This window comes from Pelophylax lessonae, assembly GCF_965119305.1.
Source record: "Pelophylax lessonae genome assembly, chromosome: 1".
Classification (NCBI taxonomy): domain Eukaryota; kingdom Metazoa; phylum Chordata; class Amphibia; order Anura; family Ranidae; genus Pelophylax; species Pelophylax lessonae.
The window spans coordinates 623966062-623987702 of NC_138768.1; the positions used below are offsets into that span (position 1 = coordinate 623966062).

The window sequence follows — 21641 nt, forward strand, 5'->3', positions numbered from 1 at the left end:
CAAGCAGTTAAAGTGGTTTTAAACCCAAAACCAAAAATGTAATGCATTGCATTTGACAGTCTGGGGGGGGGGGGGGTGTTAGATGTACTTGTAGATTTAATTACATTAACAAATTGAAGCGGAATTCCAGCTTACACTTTAAAAGTAGTTACAGCAAACGTTTTTTTTCCTTGTAAGATAAAGGGTCTACAAAACTGAATGAAAGCTGATCAATGTAAGCACCCGTCAGTGGTAAATGGTTTGTCTCATTCCTGTAACTGATACATCTTCAAGACAGCTTGTTCTTTTAAAAAACAGACTTACTGGCTAGATCACTGGGTGAAAATAGAACAAAGAAAGCCTGAAAAAAAAATGCAGCCATCACATCTAAGAATTAATAAGCTGCAATATAATAAATGTTTGCTTCTGGGTTTAATACTGCTTTAACTATAAAGGTTTTAGGGACCCTTAGAGATGTGATGTGGTGTCTTTACCTCTTGCTGACTGCATAACACATTTACTGTATGTGGCAGCAGGAAAAATGGGAGTTAACACCCAGCTGCCACACGTTGGCCTGAGGTTGTGTGCTGAAAGCTCGTTCATTACACGCTGCCAGAATACTAACCAAGATATCTTCAAAAGCACTTGGTCATGGCTTTTGATCTGGAGCCAGTGGAATAAGCTCCTGATCATGTGACCACTGTGAGAGCCAGTCACGGCGGCCCCGTGATAGAGAAGCCACGTTGCCTCAAGATTAAAGCCCCCTTAAAGGGCCACCAGGAGGCAGCGTGAAGGGGTTATTAAACTCAGTCTGCCGATTCAGCCTAAATTCTCTCAGTGGGTTGCCCTGTTGGCTGCATCTTGCCCGATATCCCTTGATTGCAAAATCAAAAGGAGCTGGATGGAAAATTGTCAAAAAGCATCTGCATTCAATCAGATGCAACCAATGTTCAGGTATTTGATGGGAGATTAGTCCATCCCTACTATATAGCATGGATGAAGGATCCTGGTAATTGTTTTTTCTTTCATTTCATAAGCTGAACATAAAAAAAAAGCTATCAGTGCATGGCCAGCTTAATACTAAATACACATCAGTTCCTTTTTTTGCCTTCCAGTGTTATGTTAGGCAAATAAAGATTGCAGCCTTTGTTTGCACTGTATTACATGTGGAAATGGTTTCAGTGGATTCCAATGTCAGCTTTATTTAGTAACATTGCCCCATCACACTTTTCAGGTGTCCTGTAACTGTAGGACAGTATTACTGTACTAGACGGGGAATATGATTCATATGGGAATATGACCAGAGACATAGCTGGTCTCTGGTCACGTAGCTTCATCTGCACTCCAGCTGACTGTGATTCAAACCAATACAATATAACACTGAGCTTTAACACTTAAAACCCCAGAAGAATGAATGACATAAATATTCAGATTTCATTGAAATACTGATTGCCATTCATTTGTAGCATTTCACATTTTAAAGCGGTAGTATCCCGCTTTTTGACACTTTTACCTACAGGTAAGCCTATAATAAGGCTTACCTGTAGGTACAATTAATATCTCCTAAACCGGCACGGTTTAGGAGATATTTGCAGTGCATTCAGCTGCTCACGCAAGCGGCGCATGCGCTCTGAAGGTCCGGGGGGACCTTCAGTTTTCCTTGCCGGGAGCTTGCTCCTTGCCGTCATCGCGGCTCCGGCCAATCACAGCGCCGGAGCCGCCGAACCCGGAAGAGATGCCGAGGGATCATGGCAGTGCCCGCAGCGATGTCCGGGGGTCCGTGTCGGGGCTTCGTTCTAAGGTAAGTAATACATAATGAGCTAGTATGCGATGCATACTAGCTGATTATGCCTTTGTCTTGAAGGTTTCTTTTTTTTTTTTTTCGGGTTTAAAGCCGCTTTTAGTGGCTCCCAACATTGTCAGGATACATTGATCACCGGCTGCAGCCTATTGGCAACCGCCCTTTTATTACCCATTAGAGCAGGGATCCTCAAACTACGGCACACCATCTGTTGGAGAACTACACATCGAATGAGGCATTGTAAAACTCTGACATTCACAGACATGGACTAAGCATGATGGGAATTGTAGTTCCTGAACAACTGGAGGGCCGAAGTTTGAAGACCCCTGCATTAGAGTAACCAGAACAATGTAAGAGGAGGACAAATCCCAAAATCCATTCAATTTGCATCAAATTAGACAGGCCTTTACACTACGTAGTTGATGGTAGATCTAATGAGATCAGATTGTATAGTGCAGTGATGGTGAACATTGGCACCCCAGATGTTTTGGAACTACATTTCCCATGATGCTCAACTACACTGCTGAGTGCATGAGCATCATGGGAAATGTAGTACCAAAACATCTGGGGTGCCAAGGTTTGCCATCACTGTTATAGTAGTATATAGTCAGCTTTCTACAACTATTTAGTGCAGGAGCTTGCATGATTTAATACTAAGTGAATAGATTGGTTAGGTTTATATTACAAGGTGACCATGCATTGTGCGATCTCCTTTACGCTGGTCATACAATACACAATCTGATCCACAATCTACAGTACTTTAGATTTACCATAAACTATGTTGTTAAGCCTCGGTTCACACTAGGGCGACCTGTGAGGCGACCTGGTCGCCTCACAGGTCGCCGCAGGTCGCCTCCCATAGGGAAGCTCCGGACCCGTTCCAATAGGAGCGACACAAGTCGCTCCGACCTAGAAAAAGGGTCCGGAGCTTCTTTGGGGCGACCAGGAGGCGACCGCCATAGACTTCAATGTTATGAAGTCCGTGGCGGCCGCTCGGAGGTCGCCCCTGAAAGTAGCGTCGCGCTAGTGTGAACCGGCGCTAAAGGGCCTGTGATTTGATTGAATGTTTTGTTTCCGTATGTCTTTCTACTACACAGATTTGTTAAATTTAAAAGGGATTGTACAATTTTAAAGTGTGTGACCACCTTAAAGTGGTTGTAAACCTCAAAAATGAAATATGAACAATGCATATCCCTCTATAGTGTGTTCAATTAATAGCACTAAGTGTCATTTCTGCCTGCTGCTTTGTTCCTCTGCTATCATGTTTTCATGACACAAAAAAAATGGTGACAGGGAAGGCTTCTTTAGCTGATTGACAGCCTCAGCTCTGTTCCTGTGTACTGTGTGGAGGGGGTGTGTCCCTTCCATCCAATCAGCTCTCAGATCTCTCCTCACTGAGCTCTGTAGTGTGTAATTTTAGCTCTCCGCTTTCTTTATTCTGAAATCTCACACAAGCTTTAAAAAACTGGACTTTGAACGAATGTAAAGAAGAGAATACTGCAGATAAATAGGTACCACTCATGCAGGAGGATTTGTTTAATCTCTGTGTATCACCTGAGGTATATGTGTGGGTTCCCAATCACTTTAAATGTCTATTTACACTAGATGGAGTGGGGCTGAGCAGTGACTGACACATCAGCACTATGTCATACAGTGCACATCAGCTGTGAATTCCATGTGGCTTGCTGATCAAGCCCCTAAATCAGATTGTATGGCCAGCATTAGGTCACTGCTCATTGCATCATTTGTATAGCATTTGTGGGTCCTTGGTAGCAAGCTTCCTAGAATTGTCTACTATAGTGCACTATGATCCCTTTGTAGCACTAAGCTGGACAGTAGAATACTTTTCTTTTGCTCGGCGGTGTGGTGCACACACAAAACTAACAAGTGCCATAAAAAAAAGTGAGCACACAAAAAAGTGCACAGGCTGTAACACATAGTCCTCCTCCGAAGAGAAAGAACCCTAGCCCTGAACCCCTGGAAAGTAAAACTCCGGACAGAGACAAGGTATTTGTAGTTAGTTCGGCCGAAACCAGGTGCCCCCATTTCTACAGGAAACCGGCCGAGACAAGGTTCACCAACTTGGTGGCAGTGTTAATTTTGAGGTCAAATTCGGATTTCGTTTTAGGCCCCTTTCACACAGGCTTTCCATTCCGGTCCGCCTGCCAGTTTTTCAGGCAGATCTGATTTGATGCTCCATGCAGCTCTATGGAGCAGTGGATGTCAGCAGAGACATCTCCGCAGACACCCGCTGCTATCCGATCCAATCCTGTCCGTGAAATCCGGATGGATGGAAACCCTATTTGCCATCCGTCTGGAGGATCAGATTGGATATGATCGGATGAAAATGGACAGGCGGTCCGTTATCATCTGATCTCCCATAGAGGAGAGCGGGGATCTGACAGCTCCATCTCTGCAAAGTAAGCAGAGACGGACCTGTCATCCGCCTGCTCAGTGGTTGGATATGATCGGATGAAAATGTACTGGCGGTCCGTTATCATCAGATCTCCCATAGAGGAGAGTGGGGATCTGACAACTCCATCTCTGCAAAGTAAGCGGAGACGGAGCTGTCATCCGTCTGCTAAGTGGGGATCGGTGGATCGATCCCCGCTGAGCAAAACTGAGTCCGCCGGGCCCACCGCAGGTGTGAAAGGGGCCTTAGTCATAGTATTTTGACTAAATTGCCAATTTAGTTTTATTGCTATTTTAGTCATCTGAATTGTTTTAGTTTTAGTCGTATTTTAGTTGAATCTCCCATTCATTTTAGTTGACTAAAATCGAATGGGTTTATGTAAATTGTAATGCATTATTTAAGCATTTCTCTAGATTTGCCAAAGTTAATATATTCTCCTGGAGTAAAAATCAAATAACATGTTACAGTATTATTTATGGTATTAAGGTTTGAACATGCACTACAGACACAGATTTAGAGCCGGTTCACATTACAGCGACCCCACTGGCCGGGGCGACCTCGGAGCGGCCGGCACGGACTTCATATCATTGAAGTCAATGCAGGTCGCTCCAGGTCGCCCCAATGAAGCTCCGGACCCTTTTTCTAAGTCGGAGCGACTTGTGTCGCTCCTATTAGAACGGGTCCTGTGCTAATCTATGGCAGGCGACCCAAGGTCGCCTGACAAGTCGCCCCAGTGTGAACCGACTCTTAGCCCCGTTCACACTAAGGCGACCTGTGAGGCATCGCTAACACGCAATTTTGCCGCAATTTTACCGTGCTTATGGTGTGTTTTTCATAGGTTATGTGACTCAAAAACCACATCGTTTTTGGTGCATTTTATTTTTTTAACTGCAAGATTTTTAACACCACAACAGAAGCGTGATGGACCAGTGTGAAGACATATATAGAATTTAAAGGGATGCATTTTTCTTAAGCCTTTCTTGCACTAAAGGTGCCAATAATGGCGGATTATAAATTCCCATTAATTTAAATTCATGATATTAAATAAAAAGCTGAATACAATACAATTATATATAGAAATATATATACTTTTTAAAAACTGTAATTTTTGATTTTCAGCCAAGTGCATCCTGCATTTTCAGTTTCGGCACCAAAATTTCCATTTGGTGCACCTCTACCATCGCACATATTAACTGAAAAATATTACCAACTTTAAATATTAGAAAAAAAAATTAGAAAAGCCTTTTTCTTAATTTGTTTTCTTACAGCAGCTTGCCCCCTACTTATTCTCATGTGGTAGTGCAGTGTTAATTTTGACATCAAATTTCGATTTAGTTTTAGTCATAGTCTTTTGACTAAAATGCCATTTTAGGTTTAGTTGTGTTTTAGTCATCTGAATTGTTTTAGTCGTGTTTTAGTTGACTTAAATAGGATTAATTTAGTCAACGAACATATTTTCATCCACAAAATTAACACTGCTAGGTGGGGCTGTCCCAAAGGGAGACCCCATGGGAGACAGAGAACCTAACCATAAGGCCCCTCTCACGAAATAACCTGTCTGCTTTTCAGGCGTACCCAATTGGAACCTCCATTCTCCTCTATGGAGCGGCAGGTGTAAATGGACATATGTGTGTGTTTACACCCGCCTACATCCAATTCGCTAAAAACAGATGGATAGGGACAGTTCTGGGACAAAGATGCCAAATGGTGCATCCCCCCCCCCCCCCTCCCAAATGTAGGAGGATTATGTATCAGCAAAAATCCCCTACTTTACCCCCCACAAAAAATTGAGCACTAACCCGCACACTTATTCCCAAGCATAAATTCTCCCCAAAAAAGTTGAAATCCCAACCCAGAACAAATCTTTGCCCCCCACCATCCCCCTGTATAGCACAAATCCTTTACCATTCGAATTTCCCCTCCGAGTATAAATCCTTCAACCCCCCCCCCCCCTCCCAGATTTCACCTCCTAGCAGAAATTCCCCCAATCATCCCTACTAGCACAACCCCCCCTCCCCAAATCGCCCTTCATAAAACAAATCCCCCCCCCCCCATTTACCTCTTAAAATTAATTGTAACCCACTGCTGTCCCTAAATGTCCTCTTCCCAGTGCAAACCCTCCCCCCTCCTAGCACAAATACCCTCAACCTCAGCACAAATGTTTGCTACTCTGAAGCTGCTGTCACTAGCCTACTGCGCCCAGGGCAGCTATCCCTCCTGCCAACCCCTTCTCCCGAGCCCGGGATGTAGATCTGTTCCCTTCCATCTAGCAGATCAGATGGCAGTTGGCTGTAAATGGACAGGTGGTCAGTCCGGAAGGGAGTAAGAAAATGCAACAAGGGGAACGTTCTGCAGATTTCTTCTGTATGTCTGGTGGTGAACTTTGAGGAAGTCATTACAGCTGGCATTGAGTACTACTTGTGAATTGGAGACTTTGGATGGTTGCTACATACACTACGGAGCCCGTGTGATTCATACCACATGCCGGATTGACCACTCATTCATTTGAGGGTCCACACATTCTGGAAAGCTCTTTATCTGCGAGGAGCACTGTGGTGGAGTTACCATTGGGTCCGGATTACACCCTGGGAGTGGGATCTTTATATCCATTTTCCATTTCTCCTTCTCAAAATCCACCTACGATAAGGACTTCCGTTTGGCTATAGTCTCTTCATTTAAGGACTGGCCTGTTAAATTTTCTCTATAAGCTAACATGTTTTTTTTTTTTTTGAGCATCTAATTTACATGTGCATATTGGGATCAACATCTTGTGTGGCGCTGTACCTTTCTGTTTTTTATCTATCGTCTGGATTTGATCATATCCTTGGTACTGGCAGCCTAATATATTCATTTTTTGCACACTAATCAATTAAGTGTGCATACAGCTCATTTAGTGGTTTGACTGGGCGAGGTTACTGGAGGTTTTGGTCCATTTACACCTGACTGCCCATAGAGGAGAGCGGGCAGTGTCTGTGTCCGCTCTGCATATACGAAGCAGACACGGACCAGCCACCCATCCCCACTGGGCAAATGGATTGCAGACACTTTGTGTGAAAGGAGTCGTACACATGCTACGAATTTCCGCTGACCGGTCGTCCGTCTTTTGTCCAGAGTGGTGTCTGTTGGTTGGAATGTGCTCTAGACTGAACACAAATTTTCCCGTAAGACAGAATTCTACTTCAGAAGTGATGTCATGTGTTGGATTGTTTTGTATGTGTTCTTTCGTCTCTGAGCATGCCTAGTCTTGCTCATAAGATTTTTCCCTGTCGAAATCTGTACTAATGAGACGAAAATCGGACGCGTTTTGACGGAGGACAAAAAGTTTAATGCCTGCACACCAGGATTTTTTCGGCCGAAAAGTCGGGGTCGGCTGTCGAAAGCATCATACTAGCAAGCCGAAAATCGGCAGATCGGTCGTCGGATGAAATTTCCCGGCCAAATTTCTTATTGTGTGTACGAGGCTTTAGGCTGTGTGTCCCCCCTCCCCTGGAGACTTTTGTGACAAGTCTTACGACCCACACCCTATTGATCATGAAAGAGTGAAGGGCTATGTGCAAAAATAGGCAAGTCTTTGGGTGCCCCTGTGCAAGACATTAGCGGCTGGTATAAAAATTCCTCCGCTCTCAGCTATAACAACCAGGAGTCAGGTGCGGAGGAAAGCCTGCAAGGGCGATGGGATCTAGGTGTATTTTGCTGCATTTTCCAAGCATTCCTATCCTTGTTCCCGAAACACTTGGGTCTAAATGTGGCCTTGGGGAGAGTCCTGCCAACAACAGGTGACAAGCCTGGACACCAGGGCTCCCTGCTGCCATAGCCATCTTATGACATCAGGAATTACTCAGTACAGAAGCCAATGTTTTGCCACAAGCGATAATAAGAAAACAACAAGCGGTGACACGTCGGGACTTGTTATGTAATGAGCCTGCTCCCAGCCTGGACACACTGTGCCATATCTGGAGCAGGAGGTCACACATCATCTCCCCGCCCACAACACCTCTCCAACCAGTCTGACGACCCCACACAGCACGCGCATCCACTGGCCCCGCCCACTACCTGCATGCACGGTCTCCCCGGCCAATGACAGCATCCCGAAGGACAGCTCCCGCCCTAACACGTCACGTACAGGTGAGCTCCCGGAAAAGGAGAAACACAAAAAACAACAACGGGGCGGCGTAACGTGCTACGTACGTCTGAGGGACACGCTGAGCGGCCGGAGGAGCTACGGACTGGTGACACGGAGTGCGGAGCGGTGACCGGCGCTAGGAAGACTGTGTCTGCACGGAGCTGAAGACCGAGGAGCTCCTCCTTTGATTTCCTGGAGTGAGAGAGCGGTTCGGGCCCCTCCCACCAGCCGTCTCTTCTCCTCACACGTCTGTACTGCTGGCAGTGTAGTGAGCGGAGCGGGGACAGGCGGCACGTGTATAGGGGAAAGGATGGACACAGCCCGGACATACCCAGTGTGACCTGACACCACACACCTGCTGTGCCTTGGACCAGCGCTACTTCCGCGGACTGAGGGCGATGGCCTGGGTGAAGCTTTTCCGCCGCCAGGCTGGGGGGAACCTGGGGAAGGTCTACCAACCGGGCAGCCTCCTCTCCTTGGCTCCCACTAAGGGCCTCTTCAACGAGCCCGGACAGAATAGCTGCTTCCTCAACAGTGCCGTGCAGGTGAGCGCCCCATACACCCCACTACGTGTGTCAGAGCACAGCCATCTTTACTCCCTACTACGGACGAGTCCGATCGCTATGGGTTACTGTGCGAGAGGCTGCTTACTGTGCAGGAGTCTGGTTGCTATGCGTTACTGTGCAGGAGTCTGGTTGCTATGCGTTACTGTGCAGGAGTCTGGTTGCTATGGGTTACTGTGCAGGAGTCGTTGCTATGGGTTACTGTGCAGGAGTCTGGTTGCTATGGGTTACTGTGCAGGAGTCTGGTTGCTATGGGAGAGTCGGATTGCTATGGGTTACTGTGAAGGAGGCTGGTTGTTATGGGGTACATTGATTGCTATGTGTTACTGTGCAGGAGTCTGGTTGCTATGGGTTACTGTGCAGTAGTCTGGTTACTATGGGTTACTGTGCAGGAGTCTGGTTGCTATGGGTTACTGTGCAGGAGTCTGGTTGCTATGGGTTACTGTGCAGGAGTCTGGTTGCTATGGGAGAGTCGGATTGCTATGGGTTACTGTGAAGGAGGCTGGTTGTTATGGGGTACATTGATTGCTATGTGTTACTGTGCAGGAGTCTGGTTGCTATGGGTTACTGTGCAGTAGTCTGGTTACTATGGGTTACTGTGCAGGAGTCTGGTTGCTATGGGTTACTGTGCAGGAGTCTGGTTGCTATGGGTTACTGTGCAGGAGTCTGGTTGCTATGCGTTACTGTGCAGGAGTCTGGTTGCTATGGGAGAGTCGGATTGCTATGGACTACTGTGCTGGAGGCTGGTTGCTATGGGTTACTGTGAAGGAGGCTGGTTGTTATGGGGTACATGGATTGCTATGGGTTACTGTGCAAGATGCTGGTTGTTATGGGGTACTTTGATTGCTATGGGTTACTGTGAAGGAGGCTGGTTGTTATGGGGTACTTTGATTGCTATGGGTTACTGTGAAGGAGGCTGGTTGTTATGGGGTACTTGGATTGCTATGGGTTACTGTGAAGGAGGCTGGTTGTTATGGGGTATTTGGATTGCTATAGGTTACTGTGAAGGAGGCTGCTTATGGGGTACATGGATTGCAATTGGTTACTGTGAAGGAGGCTGGTTGTTATGGGTTACTGTGCAAGATGCTGGTTGTTATGGGGTACTTTGCTTGCTATGGGTTACTGTGCAGGAGGCTGGTTGTTATGGGTTACTGTGCAACAGTCTAGTTGCTATGGGAAAGTCTGATTGCTATGGGCTACTGTGCAGCAGTCTGGTTGCTATGGGAGAGTCGGATTGCTGTGGGTTACTGTGCAGAAGGCTGGCTGCTATAGACCAGTCAAGTTGCTGTGCAGGAGGCTGGCTGCTATAGACCAGTCAAGTAGCTGTGGCTTACTGTGCAGGAGGTTGGCTGCTATAGACCAGTCAAGTTGCTGTGGCTTACTGTGCAAGAGGCTGGCTGCTATGGGAGAGTCGGATTGCTGTGGGTTACTGTGCAGAAGGCTGGCTGCTATAGACCAGTCAAATTACTGTGCAGGAGGCTGGCTGCTATAGACCAGTCAAGTTGCTGTGGATTACTGTGCAGGAGTTTGGTTGCTATGCACATATCTGGTTGGTTTTGGTTGCTATGCAGGTGTTCTCCCATGGCTTTCTATACCTGCTAGCCACTTGACACTGCCTGGAAGCTGGAACAAGTACAGTGTAAGGCTAGCCATACATGTACAATTTTCTGTTAGATTTACCAAAAACCATATATTATTAGGGCAAAACTAAACAACACTTTCAATTGTATCCAGTTATGCAGGCCTTTGTACTACGTAGTTAAAGGTAAATCCTAAAGAAAATCGTATAATGTATGGCCAGCCTATGCAAATTGTATTGTACAATTTTCCTTTAGACTTACAAAAACCATATAATATGAGGTCAGACCTAAACACTTTTAATTTGTATGCAATCAGTCAGGCCCTTGCACTACATAGTTGAAGGTAAATCTAAAGGAAATTGAACAAGAACATTGTATAATATATGGCCAGTTTAAGTCTACATTCACCCATATGCGGGTCTAGGATCACCTGCTTTAGAACCCAGGCACCCACAGCCAAAATGTGCTGCTCTTTAGCATATGCGCAGGAGTGCCACTCATTTTTAATGGCAACCCCCCACCCACATCTGAAACTGCCGCATGTTTTCAGGGGCGCAAACAATCATAGTGCCTGCTGGTGCGTTTTTAGAAGAAGGGTCAGGGGCTTTTCTCAGAATTTTCTGCAGGTTCAAATGAACAGACTGCCATGTCCAGGCAAATATGTGATGCTAGCCCTACACCAGGAGACACAAGATCACAGTGATGTTTGCCAGCAGAATAAACACTGTACAGCAGCTTAGATGGCTGCCAGAAATGTCCCCATTACATTATAGGTTCAGGTCCTGATCTAAGGGCAGCTGGAGGTATCGATTTTTAAATCCGCTATCTTCTTACTCAACAGCAATGCCTATGACAGCCCCTCTCCTCCAGAGTTCCTCCACAAGTTGCTGGGGATTTCTTGATCTGGGGTACCTGATGGTGTCTTCATGGTTCCAGGGAGAGTGCCACTTGGCAGAGCAAGTGGCATGAATCAAGTGATCTTTTTAAAGCAGCAGTAAACTCTACTTACTAATTTTATGTAATGGAGGTTTATTACCCGCACACCAACACATTATGACAAACTTATCCCAGTTGGTTGAAAGAAAGGGAAGTGCCACATTAGGAAAATAGAAAAACTCGACCAAAATGAGACATTTGAGGCACAACGTGTTACAATAAAATACATTTCCCAATGTATTGCATTATTCAGTGCTTGTATTGGAAATTGCCTTTTGAAAAAGATCGATATAACCTGTTAGAGATTACCATTTTGAGTGTTGATTCTAAATGAAGAATTAGTATTTTATTGTAACATGTTGTGACTCAAAAGTCCAATTTTAATAGAGCTTTTCTCATTTCAGATTTTGTACATTATGACAAACTTACCTTTTTAAACAGAGCCCTCCAGCACTGAGCTGTCACCACTCCCAGCTCTTCTATAGTCACCCAGTCTTCATTTGGGTTCGTGCTCTCCGGCAGTTTGGCTGGGCCGCAATGGCGTCACTCGCTCGCATGCACACTAGAGTCATGATCGCTGAATGGCACTCTCTGCATTCAGGGCACACTCGGGGTTCCCTAAATGCAGAGCACATTGGCGCTGCACACGCACAGTGACGTCATTGGCTGGAGCTGATGTCGGTATCTTTTAATCAACATAAGTTTAGGAGATCTTCAGGTTTACCTACAAGTAAGACTTATTATAAGCTTACCTGTAAGTATAAGTTTAAACTGGGACGAGTTATCACCTTTCTCTGTAATGGATGAATCTGACTACCAGTGTAATGGATACATTCTTTCCAATGATCGCCAATGTAAGCGGCATTTCCCTAATTTTAAAAGTATTGCGAGGGAATATTCTTACCACTGATCACCAATGTAAGGCTGGCCATAGATTATGTAAAATCGCTCGATCAGCCAGTGTTGATGGGGAAATCCCTCCCACTGAGCTATTTTAGTCTGACAGGAGGAGAATTCCCCATCGTCAAAATACAATGATCGCTGCTGGTGGCTATAGAAACCAGCAGCGATCGTTCTGGGAAAAAAAAAGGCTGGCTGTACTGATAAATCAACCTCAGTACCACCAGCCTGACCACAGCAGATGGATTGAAAAGTGGCCAATTCCTGCCAGCTTTTGAACGTTGTTCCTGCTAGTCATCAATGGTTCTAGCAGGAATTAAAGTGATTGTAAATGATCGTTTTAAAAAATAAATACAATAACAAACCATGTTATACTAGGGATCAACTGATTATCAGAGGCCAATATTTACTTTTGTTGAGGCATCAGCCACAAACTTGCCGATATCACCTATTATTGCTTTGAGTGGTTGTACCAGAGTGCCTGCAGCCACAGACATCACCCCCCGCAGTACTGTTTTTTTAGAGCCGACAGTCGGCTTTCTTGTAATAACAACTGATGCAGCTAAGCAGCCACTAGGCTGTTATTACAAGTAGGGGCAGTGGACGTCCGCGTTCGGTCTCCGATGTAGTAATCCAGAGGCAATGTCACTCTTGTTACTGGAGCCTTAGCCCCCGTTCACCTAGGGGCGATCCGACTTCGGGTGGCGACCTCCGAGATCGCGGTGCGAGCAGCGCGCCACGATCTCGGAGCGGCCGCCACGGACTTCATAACATTGAAGTCTATGGCAGTCGCCTCCTGGTCGCCCCAAAGAAGCTCCGGACCCTTTTTCTAAGTCGGAGCGACTTGTGTCGCTCCTATTAGAACGGGTCCGCAGCTTCCCTATGGAAGGCGACCTGTGAGGCGACCAGGTCGCCTCACAGGTCGCCTCTATGTGAACGGGGGCTTAAAGGTGCTAGATTTAAATACAAATACAGTATTCAAAACAGCCAAACTTGGCGATTTTGAATGCTTTTAAGTGCAGGGGAGGGGTTTGGGGTATCCAGATCCCTCCATAAAGAGTACCTGTCACTGCTGTTTACCATCACAGGGGATGTTTACATTCCTTGTGACAGCAAAAGAGTGATCGAAAAAATTAAAAGAACAGTGTAAAAATAAAAACTTTAGATGTGCAGAATATTGGAACCTAATATCGGCTATCACCCTGAACGGTGGTGGAAAAATCGGTATCGGCCCTGAAAAAGCGATTTATCGATCGATCCCTAACTTATACCGTCTCTGTGCAGTTGGTTTTGCACAGGGCAGCCCAGTTCCTCTTCTTCTTGGGTCCCTCATTGCTGCTCCTGGCCCCTCCCTCCTATTGAGTGCCCCCACAGCAAGCAGCTTGCTATGGGGGCACCCGAGCTGAGCTGCAGCTCCGTGTGTACATTCAGACACTAAGCTGCTGTTTGGCCCTGCCCCTCTCTCTCCTGATTGGCTAACTGACTTTGACAGCCACGGCTGTGTCTCAGCCAATCAGGAGGGAGAGTCCAGACGGCCGAGGGACTTGTGGACCTTTCTGGATAGAAATAAGGCTCAGGTAAGTATTTGGGGGTGCTGGGGAGGCTGCTACACACAGAAGACTTTTTATCTTAATGAATCAAATGCATTAGAATGCATTAAGATAGAAAAATAAACGTCTGCCTTTACAATTTTATTAAAGGTTGAGAAAGGTTAGTCTATACTATGTAATTCTTGCATATTTTGTTTTGCTCAAGTATTGCCCATAGCAACCACTCCATTTACACTTTTTGTGTGTCCAGGCCAGATGGGGGAAACTATTCTGATTGCTAAGAGCATGCAGTTATTCTTTCAGACTCTTTTTCATTCACACGGCCCAGTGTGGGTGTATTTCTGTAGTGTCAGTGCTGTATGGTGACAATTTGGTAAGTGTGTGTACTGTAATGGTGTGACGGCATGCATTGGCTAGGTCCGTGTCATTTCATGTTGGTGTAAGATGGCTGTGTTTTCATATACCTACATACATTGAGGGAACTTACTAAAACTGGAGCAGCTGTGCATGGCAACCAATTGGCTTCTAGCTGTCATTTCTAAAACATAACTTAAAATGAAGATAGAACCTGGTTTCTATGCACAGCTGGTCCAGATTCTGTTCCCCAGTGTTTATTCCCCCCCACTGTATAGCAGCCTCAACCAAGGTCCCCTAGAGTTTGCAAGGCGTTCCATGAGCTGTGACTGATTGACCTCCCATCTCCTAGTGACTGCATGACACCAGTGATCTTTTTAGCAGTCTGTAGGGGTAGCATTCATGAGAGGGGCATTTTCCTAAAGACCCCAGATTCGTTTATTTTAACAGGAATTCCCTGAGGCCTGAACATTATTTTAAAGGTTCCCCTTTGATACAAAGCTTAAAGGAGCACTAAAGTTCCTCTGTCTGTAGCAAACAGCGAGCAAGCAGACTTTTTTTTTTTTTTTTTTTTTTTTGCAGGAGAGGCATGCGGTGTCTCTTCTGCAATAAACTGCATCTACCTGCCTGTTTACTGTCTTCTCTGGTGATTTAAACTGAGCTGTGCAGGTTAGCTTAGAGCGCCAGCATTGTCTTTGTGCTGGAATGACATCACCAGCGCTGGCCAATGAAGATGGCTAAAGACTGGCACAAAGAAGAGGCAGGCGAGGGACAGGAACTGATGAAAGATGATTATTGATCCCTTTGGTTCCCCCTTTAAGAAAGGCTGCTGATCCCTTTGGTTCACCCTTTAAGAAAGGCTGCTGATCCCTTTGGCTCCCCCTTTAAGAAAGGCTGCTGATCCCTTTGGCTCCCCCTTTAAGAAAGGCTGCTGATCCCTTTGGTTCACCCTTTAAGAAAGGCTGCTGATCCCTTTGGTTCACCCTTTAAGAAAGGCTGCTGATGCCTTTGGTTTCCCCTTTAAGAAAGGCTGCTGATGCCTTTGGTTCCCCCTTTAAGAAAGGCTGCTGATGCCTTTGGCTCCCCCTTTAAGAAAGGCTGCTGATGCCTTTGGCTCCCCCTTTAAGAAAGGCTGCTGATCCCTTTGGTTCACCCTTTAAGAAAGGCTGCTGATGCCTTTGGCTCCCCCTTTAAGAAAGGCTGCTGATGCCTTTGGTTCCCCCTTTAAGAAAGGCTGCTGATGCCTTTGGCTCCCCCTTTAAGAAAGGCTGCTGATCCCTTTGGCTCCCCCTTTAAGAAAGGCTGCTGATCCCTTTGGTTCACCCTTTAAGAAAGGCTGCTGATGCCTTTGGCTCCCCCTTTAAGAAAGGCTGCTGATGCCTTTGGTTCCCCCTTTAAGAAAGGCTGCTGATGCCTTTGGTTCACCCTTTAAGAAACGCTGCTGATCCCTTTGGTTCACCCTTTAAGAAAGGCTGCTGATCCCTTTGGTTCACCCTTTAAGAAAGGCTGCTGATCCCTTTGGTTCACCCTTTAAGAAAGGCTGCTGATCCCTTTGGTTCACCCTTTAAGAAAGGCTGCTGATCCCTTTGGTTCACCCTTTAAGAAAGGCTGCTGATCCCTTTGGTTCCCTCTTTAAGAAAGGCTGCTGATCCCCTTGGTTCCCCCTTTAAGAAAGGCTGCTGTGTATTGTCTCCATTTGTGTATCTGTAGTTGGCTTCATCCATGTACCTAACTATACCATAGGCAGAATTCACAAAGCCAACACACCAGGATAAATATAGTAATGTTGCCTAGTGATTGAGTCCAGTGATATTTACAGTCACCTGGCTAAAGAAGATATTTTAAGCTTTAATAAAGATGCTAAAGCTTTGTAAGATGAGCAGTATGTCAGCGATAACTGGTTTAAAAAAAAAAAAAAAAAAAACATGGTTGTTCAGAGCAGTCAAATGTTTTTTTTTTTTTTTTTAATCTTCTTTTGGAGAGGTGAAATCCTTCTGGACAATAGTTGGACTTCTTGCTTCAACAGTCATAAATCAGCTGCAGTATGTCAGTCAGTGGTGCACACGTGTTGTGCATATCCTTTTGTCATGTTATGTCTGGTCGCTGTCAGATCTATGTCCATGTGTATATACTGTATATAGCAGAGTTCCCCAAATGTCTGCACTCATTGAATGTATGCAAAGTCCTGTCATTGGGTATTTGTGGTATTCAGCCTGTGTTCCCTAACATGGAGTGTGCAAATCCAAACAAAATAGTTTTGCATGGACTTGTGTAAGCAACGATGTTTATGGATGCTAGTTGGGTCTATTAATCATTGCAGAAATACAGTGTATTTTATGTGATCTCACTGTGCTATGCATCTGCCAGTAGTTTCTGAAGTATTGTATCAAAGAACAAAGGTTCTGTGCACAACTAGGACCTTTTTTTAACCAGGCTTTTTATGTGAACATTTTTATACGTTTATGTATGTCGTGCATATTCCATTTTTTTGTTCATTTATACTGTTGAGCAAGTAGTTTTCCCCTGAGCAGGTATTGAGTGCTCACAGCTGAAATAAAATCATTACCTAAACAGACAGGCTCTTTTTAAATAAATTCACTGTTTCTTTAGGGCTCTTTCACACGGGCGTTCCTTTTTTTTTTTGCCCGATCGGGTCCTTTTTTTTTTTTTTTGTAACGGACACGGATGACACTTGTGTCATCCGCTCCGTATGTCCGTTTTTCATCCCATCCGTTTGCGGATGAAAAACTGACATAATGCATGTCTATGTAAATACGGATGTCTGCGGATGACACCACTGACATCCGTTTTTGCTTCAGTTCCGTTTTTTGAAAGGAAGAAAAAATAGGGTTCTCCTCCGTTCAAAAAAACTGAACTGAACTGACAAAAAACGGATGTCAGAGGATGATCATCCGATGACATCCGTATTTACATAGAGATACATTATGTCCGTTTTTCATCCGCAAACGGATGAGATGAAAAACGGACATACGGAACGCCCGTGTGAAAGAGCCCTTACTCACATTTCATTGATTTATTTGCACTAGCACTTTACACCCCTTGAGTGGGTAATTGTCAGGGGTCAAAAAAGTCTGTCATTATTTTGACCATCAATCACTTGAGCACTTTGACATAAAATATACAACAAAATCACTATTTATTTATTTAAATTTGTCTGGCATGTTATCACTTGGAAGGTAGAGCCGTTTCAACCTTTTGCACCTGTTTTACTTCTTTAACCCTTTTAGGGTTGGTTGTTGGCTGCTTACACCTTAGGCTTTTAAACATATTGTAAACTCCATAGCGCTGGTCACTTTCTGTATATTCTATTACCTAAACAGAGTATATTATGTCAGGAATTTTTTACCAAAAGCGGTACAATTTTTTGCATGGAAATTTGGTGTTATGTACTGTAGGCCTACAATTCCTAGTAATTACTTACTTAAAGCGGTTGTAAACCTGAAAAAAAAGGCATAATGAGCTAGTATGCATCGCATACTAGCTCATTATGTATTACCTTAGAACAAAGCCCCGACACGGACCCCCGGACATCGATGCGGGCTCCGCCATGATCCCTCGGCGTCTCTTGTGGGTTCTCTGTGATTGGCCGGAGCCGCGATGACGTCACTCCCGCACATGTGCGCGGGAGTGATTTTCCGGCAAGCTCCCGGCAAGGAAAACTGAAGGTCCCCCCCGGACCTTCAGAGCGCATGTGCCGCTCGCGTGAGCGGCTGCATCCACTGCAAATATCTCCTAAACCATGCAGGTTTAGGAGATATTAATTGAACCTACAGGTAAGCCTTATTATAGGCTTACCTGTAGGTAAAAGTGTCAAAAAGCGGGATACTACCGCTTTAAACCTGACCAAACAAGACTCTAGTAGACATCCCAGATGTGATAAAGTTTGAAACACAAAATCATAAATTATAATATAATAAATAACTATAAATAAGTTAATATGTATACCAGTAAACCCCCCTCCATTGCGGGGGTTACGTTCCGGACCCAGCCGCGAAAAGTGAAATTCCGCGAAATAGAAAAACCCTATTAAAATGCATTGTAGGCATGTTTTTTTACTGTCACTGTACGTGTAAAAGCATTTTAAGGTCTTTAAACACACTTTTAAAACAATAGAAACTCATTTAAACACATAAAAGATACTTAGAGACAGAGCAAGAGCTATGGAAAACACAAAAATCTTTCATTTTTAATGATTTATATAGTAAAATAACATTACAAAAAAAAAACACGAATTACCGGGACCGCAAAAACTGAACCGCGATGTAGCGGGGGATTAATATGTATTTATTTATATACACGTGTATATATATATATATATATATATATATATATGTATGTACAGTAAAACTGCAGGCAAGGGCAATGGGGGGCAAACTAAGGTCAGTTTATTTTTATCTTGTAATTTAATCCAATAGGATTACAATATATTATTGTATTACTTTTTGAATTTGCCGCCGGTTCCACCCCCTTGCGACGCTAGCAGAGAACGGAAGCCGGGGCACACAGCATCAGGTGGAAGATCCGGCCGCCGCACATTGCCAGAATATATTGCGGGGACAAGGTAAGTAACCTCTTCCAGGGTCCAGCGATTTCTCCCTGGCGGTACCCCGAGTGTGGCTGGGGGTTACTGCTAATGGCACTGAAATTCTACCTCGAGCCACACTCGGGAATACCGCCAGGGAGGTTAAAGGAATACTACAGACAAGCACAGTAAAAATCATTATTGACATGTAATGAACTTTTAAAATCGATCTGTATTGTGCAAATCAATTTAAAAAGATCTCTTTGTATCTTTTTATATTTGTTCAAAAGTGCTCTGGTCACGTGATTTTATTTCCTTAGCTCCCTTGTGCCATTACTCCCCAGCTTGCTGGGTGTGTTCCAACATGAATAATTCATTTTAAGAAGTGACATTGTCGTTTGTAAGAAGTGTTTGTGTGTGTCTGTGTGTGCCATGTGCTGCTTTAGCCACATGCAGTGAGCATAACATACTTACCATGCCTGCTTGTCTGCTCTCTGTCTGTGTCTCTCTCTGTCTGTCTCTCTCTCAGGAAGCTGTTAGCCAAAACGAGGCTTTAAAATTGGAGGATATTGTTCTCTGTCTGACTGAGGGATGGGGGTGGGGGTGGGGCTGGGCAGGACCGGGGCGGTTGTAATGAATAGTAGGCAGGCATGTTTGGGCAAGAGAAGGACAACATTTTCAGGTAGTAAAAGGCACCATGAACATTTCAGATAACAGGAAATAGTTGTCAGTGAAGAACAGGAAGAAGCTGTTTGTCCAGCTTAGATGAGACTTTCTTAGCTCCACAAGCAGCTAGCCAAAAAATGAATAATATCAAAGATAATTATATACTATTATTAGGAAAAATTTCATTTTTGACTGGAACTCCCCTTTAAGGATTTTCTTGTTCCATCCGGCTCATACTTTGTCCTGTCTAGATTAGGCTCTAGATTCAGCAGCAAGCCACAATTGTTCAAAATGATTGTAAGAAAGTACTAAGTTTATTTTTAATATGATGGGTCTGAACAGGGCTTGACAAATTTTGCCTAAAATCTAGGAGCCGCATGCTGAATGGCCGGCTTCTGTTGGACCGGCTGCCATGCACACGGACCCAATGGCAGCCAGTTTTAACCTGCTGATGTTGCCTGGCATTCGACCCGTGTGTAGTTTGTTTACTTCTTCTGAGAGATATTAAAGGTACACACCAACCACCATGACCACTTTAGTAATTTGAAGTGGTAGGAGTCAAAAACACTGCACATGCTGGGATATTTACAATTGTGTGCTGGGGCCTAGTTGCTCCCCTAGCACATGTGACTTACTTCTGGCAGGTACTGCTGTGGGTATTGCTGGTGTTGTGACAGAATGCTATACCCGCTCAGATTGCTATACCCTCGTCACTTCCGCCCCGGTGTGCATGCGCACAAGGCATTCTGGAGGTCCGATGTGTATAGCGAACAGCTGACTGAGAAGAGGCGGGGCTGAGTTCTTACAGGGGGAGGGGCGGGAGGATTAGTACACCTGAGAGGAGGCGGTACACCTGAGAGGAGGCGGTACGGATGCAAATATCTTCGAGTTCTTACAGGGGGCGGGGAGGATTAGTAGACCCGAGAGGAGACGGTACAGATGCAAATATCATCGAGTTCTTACAGGGGGCGGGGAGGAGGATTAGGAGACTTGCGGCCGTGTAATAAATGTATTAAAAGTAGTTCCTTCGGTACTGTATACTCCCCGCCCCCTGTAAGAACTCGATGATATTTGCATCCATACCGCCTCCTCTCAGGACTACTAATCCTCCCCGCCCGCCCCCTGTAAGAACTCGATGACGCCTCAGCCCCGCCTCTTCTCAGTCAGCTGTTCGCTATACACATCCGACCCCCAGAATGCCTTGTGCGCATGCGCACCGGGGCGGAAGTGACGAGGGTATAGCATTCTGTCAGAACACTGGCAGCTACTGCTGGTGGAGAGTGTGAGGAGCAGCACTGGAGGAAGCATGCAGAGCTAATGCTTCCTGTATCTCTCTTCTCATAGGAGTGCATTTGATATCACTCTGCCTGTGACAGGACGGAGCCAGAACTATACAGTAAGCATCGGCTCCATTCTGTCACATCTGACAGACACCGTTCTGTTGCCAGACATCCAAAGATTATTGCAAGGTGTGGGATTCTCCCGCATGCGGGCGTGGCACTTGCGGGTGTCAGGGAACAGCTGCCTGCATGCGGGAGACTTGGGATGTCTAGCGACAAGACACCTGCCACATTGTTACCCAGGCACCAGGCTGCTAATTCTAGTCGCCAATGCGACCTGTTGTCTGGGGTTTGTCGAACCCTGGGTCTGAATAAAGCCGGCCATACGCAATTCAAATCTCGGCCAAACCCTGCTGAACAGGCTGAGGTTCAAATCGGTAATAAGCAGGCAGAATATATCAATTTGATCGATCAATTTGGGTACAACCAGCCTGCCGGATTCTCTTGCGATTTATAGTCACTGCTAAAACGTTATGATGCTAAAGAAAGCAAATGTGCATTTGTCTTATGTTTAAGGGCTGAACGAAGTGGGGGAAAGGTACGTTATGTGCGTGTTTCCCAAACCCTACTCAAAGCACACTGCATTTATGATCTGCTGTGGGTGCTAGTCTAATTTTAACGGCACCCCAAATGCAGTTTGTTTGTGGGCAACAGATCGCGTGGCACCGTTTTTGAAAAGTAGTGCATGTGCTGCTACTTGTGATTTGCAGCCGATTCAAATGAATAGGCTGCAAAATTGCACTACAGGTAAATGCAAAGTAATCACACATAAACAGGGATTCAGGTGTTCCCTGGCCATTGAATCTCTTACACATGGCCATACAGGGTAAAATCCCCCTGTCAGTGTCCAGGAGCAACAGCTGCAGAGTATTTTAGCCCATTGACATATATTG

General features: G+C 45.2%; 1 protein-coding gene across 1 annotated transcript in view; it reads left to right on the forward strand.

The window, feature by feature from the left end:
• Positions 1-8539: 8539 nt before the first annotated feature.
• Positions 8540-21641, forward strand: part of USP53 (ubiquitin specific peptidase 53) — a 73197-nt gene continuing 60095 nt past the window's right edge. The window contains exon 1 of the mRNA XM_082242999.1: positions 8540-8861. Within this exon, the coding sequence (XP_082099125.1) occupies positions 8715-8861 (147 nt within the window). The 5' untranslated portion in view covers positions 8540-8714. The remainder of the gene's footprint in view (positions 8862-21641) is intronic.